General features: G+C 40.0%; 1 protein-coding gene across 1 annotated transcript in view; it reads right to left on the reverse strand.

The window, feature by feature from the left end:
• The window catches only part of LOC124798977 (ATP-dependent RNA helicase DHX30-like), a 310021-nt gene that overhangs the window by 228560 nt on the left and 67917 nt on the right, over positions 1 to 13544 (reverse strand). Inside the window, exons 3-7 of the mRNA XM_047262513.1 lie at positions 7225 to 7505; positions 6720 to 7093; positions 1471 to 1525; positions 1173 to 1338; positions 832 to 1042 (exon numbers count right to left, since the gene is read on the reverse strand). Coding sequence (XP_047118469.1) covers positions 832 to 1042; positions 1173 to 1338; positions 1471 to 1525; positions 6720 to 7093; positions 7225 to 7505 — 1087 coding nt within the window. The remainder of the gene's footprint in view (positions 1 to 831; positions 1043 to 1172; positions 1339 to 1470; positions 1526 to 6719; positions 7094 to 7224; positions 7506 to 13544) is intronic.

Consider the following 13544-nt stretch of genomic DNA (forward strand, 5'->3'; position numbering starts at 1 on the left):
ACCACTTGCGTCAAATGCTTATGACTTAATGTTAAGAAGTTTATACTTTGAGATCTAACCTGAAAAGCTGAGTGAGGTAGATCTGCTAGTACGGTGAGACATGTAACACAAAAGCAAAATTAAGCAAGGCTAAAACTAGTTAGTTACAAATTATGACAATATCAACATGACTGTCACACTGCCCACAGAGAAAAAATATTGGACAAAAATATAAAACATCATCTGTGGAGCACAACAGAGTGTGGGGTTCAATCTACTACAGTTTGAAACAGTATCCGAATTGTGATTATTGTGGATGATGGTGTTTTCAGCCCCTACTGTGAGAAGTGAAATACGGTTAAAGGAAACCATGTCATTAGTTTTGGATTAATAGAAATTTGAGTATTGCTACTGGGAGTATCAAAGATATATGTAACAATGTAGAAAAAGATAGATTGCTACTTACTGTAAAGAAGACAAGTCAAGTTGCAGACAGGCACAATTAAACGACACTATCATAAAGCTTTCGGCAACAGCCTTCATCAGTAAACACACACACACACACACACACACACACACACACACACACACACACACACACACAAGCAAGCACACCTCATGCACACACGACCACCAACACCTGCATCTTAGGCCAGAATACAGAACAGGTTGAATCACCAGATTGACATACAAATTTGCAGTCAGAGTGTGTGGGATAACCACGAGAGCATGATTTCTTTCAAATTTCAGCATGCCTACCAACTTTCGTTTATCTCTCACAACTCCTCCTTTGTGTTCTTTTTTTCCATCAGTGTATGTACATAACAGCTGTCACAATTCATCTTAACTCACCCGCTCATCTCTCTCTTCAGCAACTCTTTCAGCAAGAGAGATTGCTGCAATTCTTCTTGGTTCAGTTACAACTACAGTACACTCAGATCCATGGCCTTTCTTAATCCAATCATCAAATATGAATTGTGGAACTTGAGTACTTTTCCCACAGCCAGTTTCTCCTCTGATTATGAGAACTCTATTATTTTCCAGGAGTTCTAACAACTGTTCCCTGTACAATATTACTGAAATTTAGTTCACTTTACATTTAAGTACAAAACTAAGGAAGTAAATATCCAAGTAACATGCAATTCCTATCAATTCAAAATTCATGTTGTGGAGGAATGAGGAGCAGGGCATACCTAAACTGGTAAATCGGAAGTTCAGATTTTCTGCTTCCCATCTTCATTCTTCTTTCAAGTCTTCTTTGAAGTTCAGAACTTCGATTTTTGAATACAGTTTCATTTTTAATATTAAAGCTGAAGGTTTGAGTGACAGTACCAATTTCAGTGTCCACAGTATCGGCATCTAGAGTGAAATATTTAGCAGATTGTTAGAAAATAAGGAGCATGATCAGACATAAAAGAGCCTGAAGGCCCTAATCTTGCCTAAATATACAAATAAACAAGGGCAAACTAATTGCTGTAACATTCAACTGACCTTGTGATACTTCTGTGCAACTTTCAGTGACATCAGCTATTGTATTCTTGACACACTGAAAAACAAGACGTACATAAGATAGCAAGTGAAATGAAAACAGTTTCTAAAAAAAAAAAAAAAAAAAGGTCCTAGCTCTAACATATGTCTAAATCTATTTGAAAATTACAGGTTTAAGGAAACCAATAAGAAAGGAAATTTGAAATGTTAGTATTGACTATTGTACTTAATAAACAAGAAAGTAAAAATAGCTCAGAACATCAATGAAGACAGAGAAAGATGGCTGCACTCACCCGATTTGCAAGTTTGCAATCTCTTCTGTCCAAACAGCAACATCTTTTCTGTCTTTTTGATGTCTGATGACTATTACTGGCTTTCTTGTTTAATACATGTGATCTCTCAGCCTTCTTCATTGATGTTTATTGACAGAGGTAATATGGCACAGACAGACTCTAAAAACAAGCGAAGCATAGTGCAAAAAATGGAATTTGACAATGCAAGCAATATAAGACTTCATTTCTTTATAGTAAAAGACAGCACACAAGTGTCAGTCAGTTACAGTCAGCACCTCTGTTTTCTAAACACATGGCCATGCCAGAGCAGACAGGGGCTGTGAAAGACTGAATACAGGAGAGAACATGGTATACAAGGAGTCCCAGATCTTTAAGGGTAAATTATACAGATAGTAACAAATCCTCAACTGAATATGGCGAGAAAAGAGACAAATGGGAGGAAATGAGTATTTAGCTTCTTTTCTTAACAAACAACTTACAGCTTATAACAACTTAAGTTAATAGTCATTATTGTTATCAACATTTATGTGATCCATGATCTCACTGTAGGAGATTGCAACTGTCAAAAAAATTTTTTAATAGGAAAAGGACACTGGGATTCATATCCCCCTGTAACAGAGCACCCTGGGTTGTGAAAAGTATTGAGAAAAGGATTTCTGAACTTTTGTATTTGGCAGTGAGATCATTAGACATTTTTCCTCTCTTCACTTATGAATTAACAGTGGAAAGTTTAAGTGCTACAGACAAGTCACACACAAGAATGAAAGACACAAGCTGACCATTCTTTCTGATCCTTATTGATTGTTTGAGATTAAAATGTCTTTATCAGCATAACACAAAACTTTATGTAATAAAATTTAGTTTTTATGTAACAGAACACTTTCAGCCAAGACATACAATTGCTTGAAATTATCCTTCCCTTTCCATATCTGTTTACTTGTATTTACTTTACCATCTTTCTTTGTGTGGTTCAAGTTTTCGTTTTAGATTTCTCTTTTAGGAATTATCCCCATATTAGACATCAGAATCACCTGTTATTTGCAGTGATATAACAGATTTCATGGAGGATAACTTCCATGAATTAATCCTGCAAAGCCTCATGACAGCAACACAGCACTGCTCTTCTTAATTTTGATGCTTTTTTACAAATCCTTTTGAAGTAATTGAGGTATTACAGTCAAAGCACGAGGTCAAAATAGCTCGATTCTGACAACTAGTTTTACTTAAAAGGCAATGTTCTAATAGCTCAAAAAATGGCTCTGAGCACTATGGGAGTTAGCATCTGAGGTCATCAGTCCCCTAGAACTTAGAACTACTTAAACCTAACTAACCTAAGGACATCACACACATCCATGCTCGAGGCAGGATTCAAAGCTGCAACCGTAGCGGTCACACGGTTCTAGACTGTAGCGCCTAGAACTGCTCTGCCACACCGGCTGGCTTTTAATAGCTATTAATTCTGTAATGCACCGAAAACACACTTAATACCTCTCCTACACAAAATTCAGTTTCAATTTTGTAAGTAACTGTTTGATATATACAACAATAAAATTGTTTGATTTTTATTTTGGCATTTTCCTTCTACTTTTTGTTTTTTATGTTTTTAGCCCTTTCAGCTCCCTTTAAAGCTGAATCAATATTGTATAAACACTATTTGTATGTAAAAGGAAATGACAATTTGTGACTGTTTACAAATGTCATTCAGCTGGACTGAAGTATCTGTACAACTGCCATCAGTATAGCTTAAAATTATATTAACTTTAATTTTATTCATAAGACACAAACTTCTACTGCAGATCTTGTCTGATGGCATGAGAATGGTGTTACAAGCCACCAGAATAAATGAAGCACCATCAAGTGAAGGGGGAGGCAGTTTTGGGAAGTCCAGGCACATCATCACAGATGTAGCACACAAACTCTGACAGCTACAGATGTGCAGTGCGTATTTTTCAATATGGTGCTGTATTTCTTTTGCCTAATGTGAAGTTCACAACAATGATGCAGCAAGATAGTTCTGTGCAGCCATAAGTTTTTTTGTTTATACATGAAACCAAATAACCAAAGACTATGCAAAGATTTTGTTTGTTATTTATAAAGTTAAAAACAAAAAATGAACCTGCATCTTGGGACAACCAAGTAACAGAAAAGAATTATATTCACAGGAGTTGTGGATTTGGGATTGTATATTATGGGCTTTTATTAATGCCAATTCAGAGAAATTGACAGATCTCAACAGGACTGGAGCCATTTTAATTACAATAAAGCCATTTCGAATTTTGACAATTGCTGTCACTTCTCCTAATGCATCTTCAATCTGTTCAAATATAGCTGTTTCATTGCCAAGAACATATTTTGGGTCAGCTCAGTTGATATCACGTATTACGGGACATTTGTGTCTCCTCATCTTTCAAGTCAGCTTTTCTCCCTTGGTATTACCAGAGAAGTAAATGTCTTATGGTTGTATTTTTCCAAGTTGAAAGTGTCCTGGTATTCAAGTAAAACTACTAGGGGTCTTTTGATACCAGTGTGAGAAAGCTTGATTTATTTCATAGTCAACCCCCCCCCCCCCTCCACCATGGTGCCACCCCCTCCAATAGGTGCTCTAGCCATAGGAAGTACCTGCTCATAGCACTGGCTGTCTGACATGGCAACCATGGTCAGGAGTGGGGCACACATAGGGAGTTGACAGTGCTGGTACCAACTGTTCAATCCCTGCATCGTGGAGGGTTACCCAACAAGCCTCATCACAAATGGATAGTGTTGGCTTTTGGGGCATTATGTATTCCAATTCCGCAAACAGTGTTGAGGATGAAATAGCGCTTATAATTGAATGTATGCCATGTTGGTGACCTCCACCATGTAGACTGCAATACTATTAAATTTAGAAAAATGGAAGGTAAATTTGGTTCTTGGGGATTGTGTGTATATGGACAGAAAACATGCGGGAAAATTTAGGAAAGAAAGAAAGACAGCATATAACTGAAACCAGAGCCATCATTATAAAGAGTATGCAGGACTCCTTGAGTCAGTCAGAGAGAGTGTGTGTGTGTGTGTGTGTGTGTGTGTGTGTGTGTGTGTGTGTGTGTGTGTGAGAGAGAGAGAGAGAGAGAGAGAGAGAGAGAGAGAGAGAGAGAGAGTGGGGGAGGGGGGTTTCAGTTAAGAGAATTACAGCACAGGAAGAGAAGAAAAGCACACTGTCTCATGGCACCCATGATGGCCACGCATGTGACCCAAAATAGTTGTGTGCCCTTGGGGGAGAGACTGGTTACTTCTGATTCAAATAAACCATCTTGGCATAAGCCTGAAGTGAAACAGGTAAAGGGTTGCTGTTGTGACCAAGATTCAACTGAATGTAGGAAACAACTCAAAAGAAACTTGATGAGTCTGGACTGGCCAATCTGGGGCAGGAACAATGGACAGTAAGACGAACAACAAAGAAATCTACAAATGAGATAGCACTACAGATAAACCAAGTCCAACCAGTAATCAAAAGAGAGAAACACTGAGATGTAACAAAAACACGAGACCCAGAACCAACAGTACTTTGCACCAATGAAGTGAATACAGCATTAAGTCCCATCTTGTTGCACAGCGGAACCTACAAGGTGGCTGTGACTACCAATTGGTTGGCAGAATGGCGTGCTGTGCCACAACAAGGTGGTGCTGATCCTAGCAGCCAACATCCAATTCCATGCCCTCCAGTCAGCAGCCGCGATACCAGATGGTGAAATGGTGTAAGGTGGGGTATCAAGAGCAGCACACTCTTCAACTGTGTGAAGGCATGCTCACAGACAACTGTGCACCTTTACTGGACACCTTTCTTCCACAGTTTGTTTAGCTGTTACACAATAAGGGCAACTTGTGGGAGGAAATACGAAAATAATTCACTTTTATTTGTACAAGCCAAAGGGAGTAGTGATAATTACGGTGTGTTGCAACTCTTCATCTCGCAGTATTTGCAAATACACACTGGCAAGGTCAATTTTAGGAAAATATTCTACTCTCAAAAGCTTTGTGAAGAGGTCTTCTGGACATGCTATAGTGTAGGTTTCTACTTTTGTGTGAGCATTCACAGTTATTTAAAATCACTTCATATCTGAAGGCACCCAATGAGTTTCCTAACTACCATAAGAGGCTGGAGGCAAGCACTTTTTTTTTTAACTGGTCCAATCACCCCATGCTGATGAAGCCCAAGTTTCTGCTTAACAGCTGTCTGTAAGGAGACTGAAATGGGCATTACCTGGCAGATGCAGGTTATCTCATCAGGCTGCAAGGAGATATGAGCCTGTTCACAACTGTGAGGTTTCTAATTAACCTGTTAGCACAGGGATTACCTGAGGAACTACTGCCAATTCAAGTGGTTAGATAATACTACACCAGTGTGTTGGGGCATATGTGCAAACCACCCATCACACAAGGACTGTCACAGTAGTAAGGGATGGTTTGCCACCAGTAGGGGAAAAAACAACTATGCGGTACATGACAATTCAATTCCTGCATAACAAACTTTGATGTAATAGCATAGAAATTTGGTGGGAAAAAAACCACCACTAAATTAGATAAAGGACCACACTAAATTAGGCAAAAACAAGACCAAATTTGACAAAAAACACCAAATTAGGCAAAAAACATGGAATTTGGTAAAACATGCAATTTGGCAAGAATATAAAATTTGTCAAAAAATAGCAAATTTTCCAAAAGCAAAGAATTTGGGGAAAATCCTCAAATCTGGCAAAGATGTGCAATTTGTCAAAAAACAACAAATTATAGAAAAGACCACTGAATGTAGCAAAAAATAGCAGCGATTTTATCTGTAAAATGGAACAATTTTTTTTCTGTCCCTACACATAATAACATTTCTTCAAAATGCTTTACCTTAATAAGCAATAAGTGCCCCCCACCCAAAAACAAAGAAAAGAAAAAGAAAAAAGAACACCAACAACAAGATTGTAACTGTACCTGAAAGTAAGTGTGAAGGGTATTTAACTGTCGTTCAAACTCAGATGGCAAAGCAACAAGAGGTGGAGGTGGCATCTCCATTCTTCTTTCAATACAGGGAGTTCCATCTTTCAGCAGTCGTCCCTGTGCAGTAAGCCAATTAAGAGCATACAGCGCAGCAATTTTAGCAGCTTGAGATTTGGTATGTCCTTCTCCAGAAAACACTGCATGGGAGGGCCACCGTAAATGGTATGAACACTGCCATGAGTCCTTCATGCGACTGTAACTGGGGATTGCACAATAAGCATCACTGCGTAAGTGGTGCGCCACTTCCGCAAATACGTTATGAAGAGTAGCTTTTGGTTGTGGGAAACGCCTAGCAACCATTTCTAACACTGCAAACAAAACACGAAAACATCAATTTTCACTTGAATTTTCATTCCTTAAAATTGTTTGAATGTTATTTATTATATGTAAGTAATCCACCAAGTAAGAATACAACAGTGCGCAATAAAAGGCCACTTACCTGCCTTACAGACAGATGTCTCCGACTTATGTGATGAGTTAATGTTTCTGTCCACCAATATTTTTTCATTTTTCAGCTGTGCAATAGAAACTTCTGATGTTTTATTTTTCTTATTCTTGGAAGCCGAAATTTTATCATCTAATGTATAAAGTGACATGATTTTTCGTACTGGTTGGAGGTTCCCATCTTCACCTACTATATTTTTTTGTTTCAATAAACTCAGAGCTAATTGGGCAGCTTCATGCTGAGCCTGACTTTTTGAATTTCCTCTTCCCACTGTTCTGCAAATTAAAAACCATTTGAAATGGTATATTTACAATACATATTCAAAAAATGAAATGGTTCAATACCTCAACTGCTTCAAGCAAACTAATAAGAATAAATGTTGTAGGGAAGTTCTGGTAGAATGTAAATACTTCTGGATTAAAGGAGACTATTCACTGAAAAGCAGAAGCATTGAGCCAGTGATAGATACCAAAAAAGGAAAGAAAACATGCTAGCTTTCGGGGTGAGAGAGACGCACGGGAGAGTGTGGGGACAAAGGTTACCGGAGATTTAAGCCAGAGCAATTACAGGACTGAAGGATGAATGTGATGTACACATAACTCCTATATGGCAGTGGAATGAAGGATCTAGATGGTTCGGGCTGTGAAGAAGTTGAAAGTTGAGAATGTTATATCCAACAGCATGTTATGCCACTGGGTGATCAACTTTGTTCTTGGCAACAGTTTGGCAGCGACCATTTGTCCTAGTGGAAAACTTATTCATAATCATATTGACATAAAAAACTGCAGTCTTTGCAGTGGAGATGGTATATGGCTTAATTGCTTTCAGAAGTGGCCCAGCCTCTGATGCAGTAGGATAAGCCTGTGACAGGATGGGAGTAGGAAGTGCTGGCCGGGTGGATTGGGTAGGTCTTGCACCTTGGTCTTCCACAGGAGAATGGTCTCTGTAATATGAGGTTGGGAGTGGCGGTGGCACAGGGAAGGACTAGGATGTTGCATAGGTCGGGTGGGCAATGGAACACCATTTCAGGAGAGGTAGGATGGGTATTTGATAGGTTGTATGTTATCTCAGGACATGATGAGATGTAATCTAAGCTCTGATGAATACGATTCAGCTGCCCCAGTTCAGGGTGATACTGGGTGACGATGGGGGCATTCGTGAGTAGCCAGTTTTTGGAAGCGATGAGAGGATTGGAGATGTGTGAAGATATGGTATGGGAAACCTGTTTGTTGACTAGGTTTGGGGGTAGTGCCTGTCTGTTAACGTCTTTGCGAGACCTTCCACACACTGGGTGAGCGAGTTCTCATCACTGCAGATACATTATCCATGGGGGTTAGGCTGTATGGAAGAGATTTTTTGGTGTGGGAGGGATGGCAGCTGTCTAAATGCAGATACTGTTGGTGGTTAGTGAATTTAATGTGGACACAGGTGAGAATGGAGTCATCAGAGAGGTAGTCAATGTCGAGGAAGGTGGCACACTGGGTTGATGAGGGCTAACTGAAGCAGACAAGAGAGGGCGGTCTAAAGATTCTGAAGGAGTGAGGATAGAGTGTCTCGACCCTCAGTCCACATCATGATATCAATGAACCTGAACCAGATTAGGGGTTGGGAGTTCTGGGAGGCTAGGTAAGTTCCCGCTAGATGGCCCATAAACAGTTGGCTTAGGAAGGTGTCTGTGGTTGTGCCGGGGATTAGTCTGCATACCTTTTCTTTAAACGGATATAGTTGTGTGTCAGGATATAGTTGATAAGACCTGTAAGGTATATGTTAAGTCATTCAGACTCCAAACCTACTACCTCATTCCTTTTACACCTTGCCAACTGCTACATGATAACTATTTTTCCTTTGAAAGAAAGCTATACAAACAAATTTGTGGCACTGAGAAGGGCATCTGCATGACACCCTCTATGCCAAACTATAAGCCATCTACTGGAAACCTTCATAGCCCCCCAAAACTACCAACCTCTCATCTGGTTAAGATTCATTAGTGATATCATGATCTGAACTCAGGGCCAAAACAACCTATCATCATTCCTTCACTACCTCAAGACCTTCTCTCCCAACATGCAACCTTCCTGGATGCTGATGTCCATCTCTTTCCAAACAGATTTCCCATGCCATATCCTTCACTCCCCCTCCCCCCCCCCCCCTTTACAATTGGCTACTAAGAAGTGCCCCTCCCTCCCTTCTGTTAAGAACCAGTATCATCCTGAACTGGGATAGTTGAACCATATCCTTTGTCAGGGCTTCGATTATCTCTCATCATATCCTGAAATGGGGGACATCCTACCCAAGACCGTTCCCAACCCTCCTAAAGCAGGGTTCCATCATCCACCTACAAAACTCCCTGGTCCATTTCTACGCCACTCCCACTCCCAACCCCTTGCTACAGGGATCATATCCCTGGGGAAAACACAGGTGCAAGACCTACCTAACCCACCCACTTAGCACTTCCAATTCCAGTCCTGTCACTGGCTTATCCTACACCATCAGAGGTCAGGTCACCTGTGAAAACACCCATCTCATATATCAACTCTGCTGCAAACACTGCACAGCTTTTTGTGTCAATACAGACCAGCTGTCCACTAGGATAAATTGCCACCACCAAACAGTTGCCAAGAACAAAGATGACCACCTGGTGAAAAAACATGTTCAATTTCAATGGTTCGTTCACAACCTGGGCCATCTGGATCCTTCCCTCCACCACCAGCTTCTCTAAACTATGCCGAGGGAAGAACAGTTTCCCCTTCCTCTGTCCAGTTCTGCTTCCCAACTCACATCTTCAGTGTGCACCTTTCACCAATGCCTCTGGCACCTGTGCATCACTTGCCTAGCCCTTGCACCTGCCACCTTTCCTGTCCATGCACTTTCCTACTCAGGAAGTTGGCTGCCTCCCTCTGAGCTGCCGAGCTGCCAGTTACCCAACCCATGCTCTCTCCCTGCCTCCTGTCTCCCTCTCCCGCTACCCACCATAAGTCACAACCTGTCCCACCTAAAAATAGGCGGACCATGGAGCAGTTACCCTAATGGGACAGAAATCAGTAGATAGGATGTATACCTACAGACACACAAGTGACTAAAATTTCAGAAAAACTGGATCATTTATTCATGAGAAAGAGCTTGTTGCTCTTCATGACAAGCCATCTGGCCTTATATTTCATGAAGATAATGCCCATCCTGTAATACCACAACCCTTTAGGATCCTACATCCTTTTACTAGTCTCATCCCCACTCTCCAGAAGAGGACATATGTGTAATATCAGTATGCTGCTTTAATTTTGTCTTTTCAGGTTATCTGGACTCAAATACACTGAAGATTTTCTTTTGCAGTCAATTAATAACTTGCATAAATTCAATCTATTGTTTTGACATTGTTTACATTGGGTTTCACCAACATGCAGATTGAAGGAAACATGTTTGGTTAAAAGCTCATGTATCATCACAACTTTTACATTATACAAACTTCAGGCACATGGTAGGAATAAAATTGCTATTGCAATTATCGCATAATTAATGATTAAAGTTCCAGTGTTTCTAGTCATCAAAAGACAGCTATTTTTATGTTTTCAAACTAAGAAACAAATTGTATCCATAATAGAAATATGACATGATAATTTTTCTGTCAGAATTAAGCATACTAATGTTTTAATTGGTGCTAGTTAATGGAATTGTAATTATGACTATACAGAAATGTAAAGTTTTACTCATAGAAAAAACTTGTAATTTATAGTCTTAATAGAAACAGATTCTTTCTGGTCTTTGTATGAAATTATTCACTTTTATTTCACGTAAAATTCTGTGCAATTTGAGAAGATGTATGTAAAAGTTTTAATTGTTATACCTAAAAATTTAATATGTAACAATGCCAGGAATTGTTTAAAATCCTACAATAGAGGCAATTTGTACGCTGCCATATCTCAGTTGGAGTTCAGTTTGATGTCAGTCTTGAGACGGCATTAAGTCAATTTTGCATGTAGGGAGTTCGCTGCCGAACATCTAGTGTGCGAAATAAGACTCGTTGTGAACACGATTTCCTGGAGCTTATTTCTACCATTGCACGATTCCCGAGTGACAATTCAGTACCATCAAGATGAATCTATGGCAGGCATTAAGCAGCTGCACCCCAAATTACCCAAGATACGTATTATTTACTTGGTGGAGGATATCCGTAATATGATGTGCTATTTGGTTTTCTTGTGTTAAGCAACAATACACATCCCAAAGTTCACCACACAAAAATCGCTTTTTGCCATGTTATCTTACAGCCAACAGTTTCTACTACTTGTCTCTGTGCTTACCAAACCCTACCTTGGCCAGCAAGGTTGCTTGATCTCTCACCAATTCAGAACATTTGGAGCAATAAGGATGGGGCTCTCCAACGAGCTCGGGATTTTAACGATCTAAAGTGAGAGACGGACAGAATTTGGCAAAATATCCCTCAGGACATCGAAAAACTATGTTGATCAATGCCAAGCCAAATACATGCAATGGACTGCAAGTGGACTAACTCATTATCGACTTCCTCTATTTTTGAAGCTCTTTCTCTTCAATAAATCATCCAATTTTTTGGAAATAGTAATCATTTGTTTGTACATGTACATCACACCTACAGATTTCAGTCCCATTCAAATGATCCCTTAGTGGTCTTTTTCTTTTCTTTTCATTTTTTTTCTCTTTTGGAGTGCATTTAAAGAATAAAGGTATAGTTATAATTATCCTATGGATATGGTCCTATGGTTAGCAACTCATTCAAGAACAGATACATAATAACAAAAAGAGTGACATGTTCAATGCACATATCTTTCATATAAAAGAAAAGTAGTAACAAAAAGTAAACACAGCAGCTCATGGTATGCTTCAACATTCTTTGTCAATTTTAAGTGCACCTAATTCTACATCTACTTCAAGATCTAAAGCTACATCGGTACTCTGTGAGCTACCGTACAGTGGGTGGGTACTCCTTACCACTACTAGTCATTTCCATTCCCGTTCTACTTGTCTCTGTATGAGCCTCGATTTCTCAAATAGTAACTTTGTGGTCCTTACGCACATGTAAGTTAGCAGCTGTATGATCATTCTGCAGGCAGCTGCAAATGCCAGTCCTCTAAATTTTCTCAATACTGTTCCTCGAAAAGAATGTTGCCTTCCCTCCAGGGATTTCCATTTGAGTTCCTGAAGGATCTCCATAATGCTTACATGTTATTTGAACCTAACGGTAACAAATCTAGCAACCTGCTTTAACGTCTCCCTTCAATCTGACCTGTTATGGATCTCAAACACTTTGGCCCTACTCAAGAATAGGTCACACCCAATTTCTATATGTGGTCGTCTTAACAGGTGAACCACTCTTTCCTAAAATTCTCCCAATTATCTGAACCAGACTATTCACCTTCCCTACAATGGTTCTCTCGTGCTCATTCTGTTTCATATTGCTTTGCAACATCCCATTCAGTAACAGATTCAATGTAGGATATTGCCTGACATGGGGTAAAATATAAGCATGAAGCTTTTCAGACAAGGAAGGTGGCTGGATAGGAGGAAGACTTTAATGCCGCAAAATCAGTTGAGAGATGTTGTGCAACAATTGATAGATCTGTATAGAGACCACTTGGAAGGGCAAAACCCAGAATGGAAGACTGCAGCTGACAACGGTGGAGGGTGTGGAGGGTAGCCCACTCAGACTAAGAAGGGACTGAAGAACCTAGAGAGGACACAAAGCGTACCCAGCGCACCCACTTGCACTGTTTGATTAACTAATGAGCTTTGGCGCAAAGACATTTAAAGGTAATGAGATGGCAGAGGGTGGGTGTCACTTAAGATGTTGCAAGGAGTGACAATGATCATGGATGGCAGTGGAAATGGCTGTGATCCAGCACGGGACAGGCCAACGCAATGCTGGCAACACAAATTATCTTATCGGACAGATCATGTATGACTTCATTGAGACAACCTGACAAAGAAGGCGTAAACACAAAATAGGAAGTATATAGAGGCCAATCAGCACAACTGAAAGCCCAGCAGGGTAACCTGGTCATCTGGAAATGGGAAGCGAACGAGAATGTCAACAGGAAGTGGTCACAATCACAGGGGATATTGTGTGGTGACCAGTGTACAAAAGGAAGAAGGGGAGGGTAAGGGTAGGGACTGAAAGATCAATGGTAGAGAAAGTGCCAGATGCAGCACTAACATGAGTATGAGAACCATCATTAAGAAGCCACAGGTCATAGTCCACAAGAAATTGTGTCAATGATGAGCCACCAATTAAGTGATAAAGCCCCATAAAGGTTGGAGAGCATCAAAAATCACAGAGGAGG

Source organism: Schistocerca piceifrons, chromosome 5 (assembly GCF_021461385.2).
Source record: "Schistocerca piceifrons isolate TAMUIC-IGC-003096 chromosome 5, iqSchPice1.1, whole genome shotgun sequence".
Taxonomy (NCBI): Eukaryota; Metazoa; Arthropoda; class Insecta; order Orthoptera; family Acrididae; genus Schistocerca; species Schistocerca piceifrons.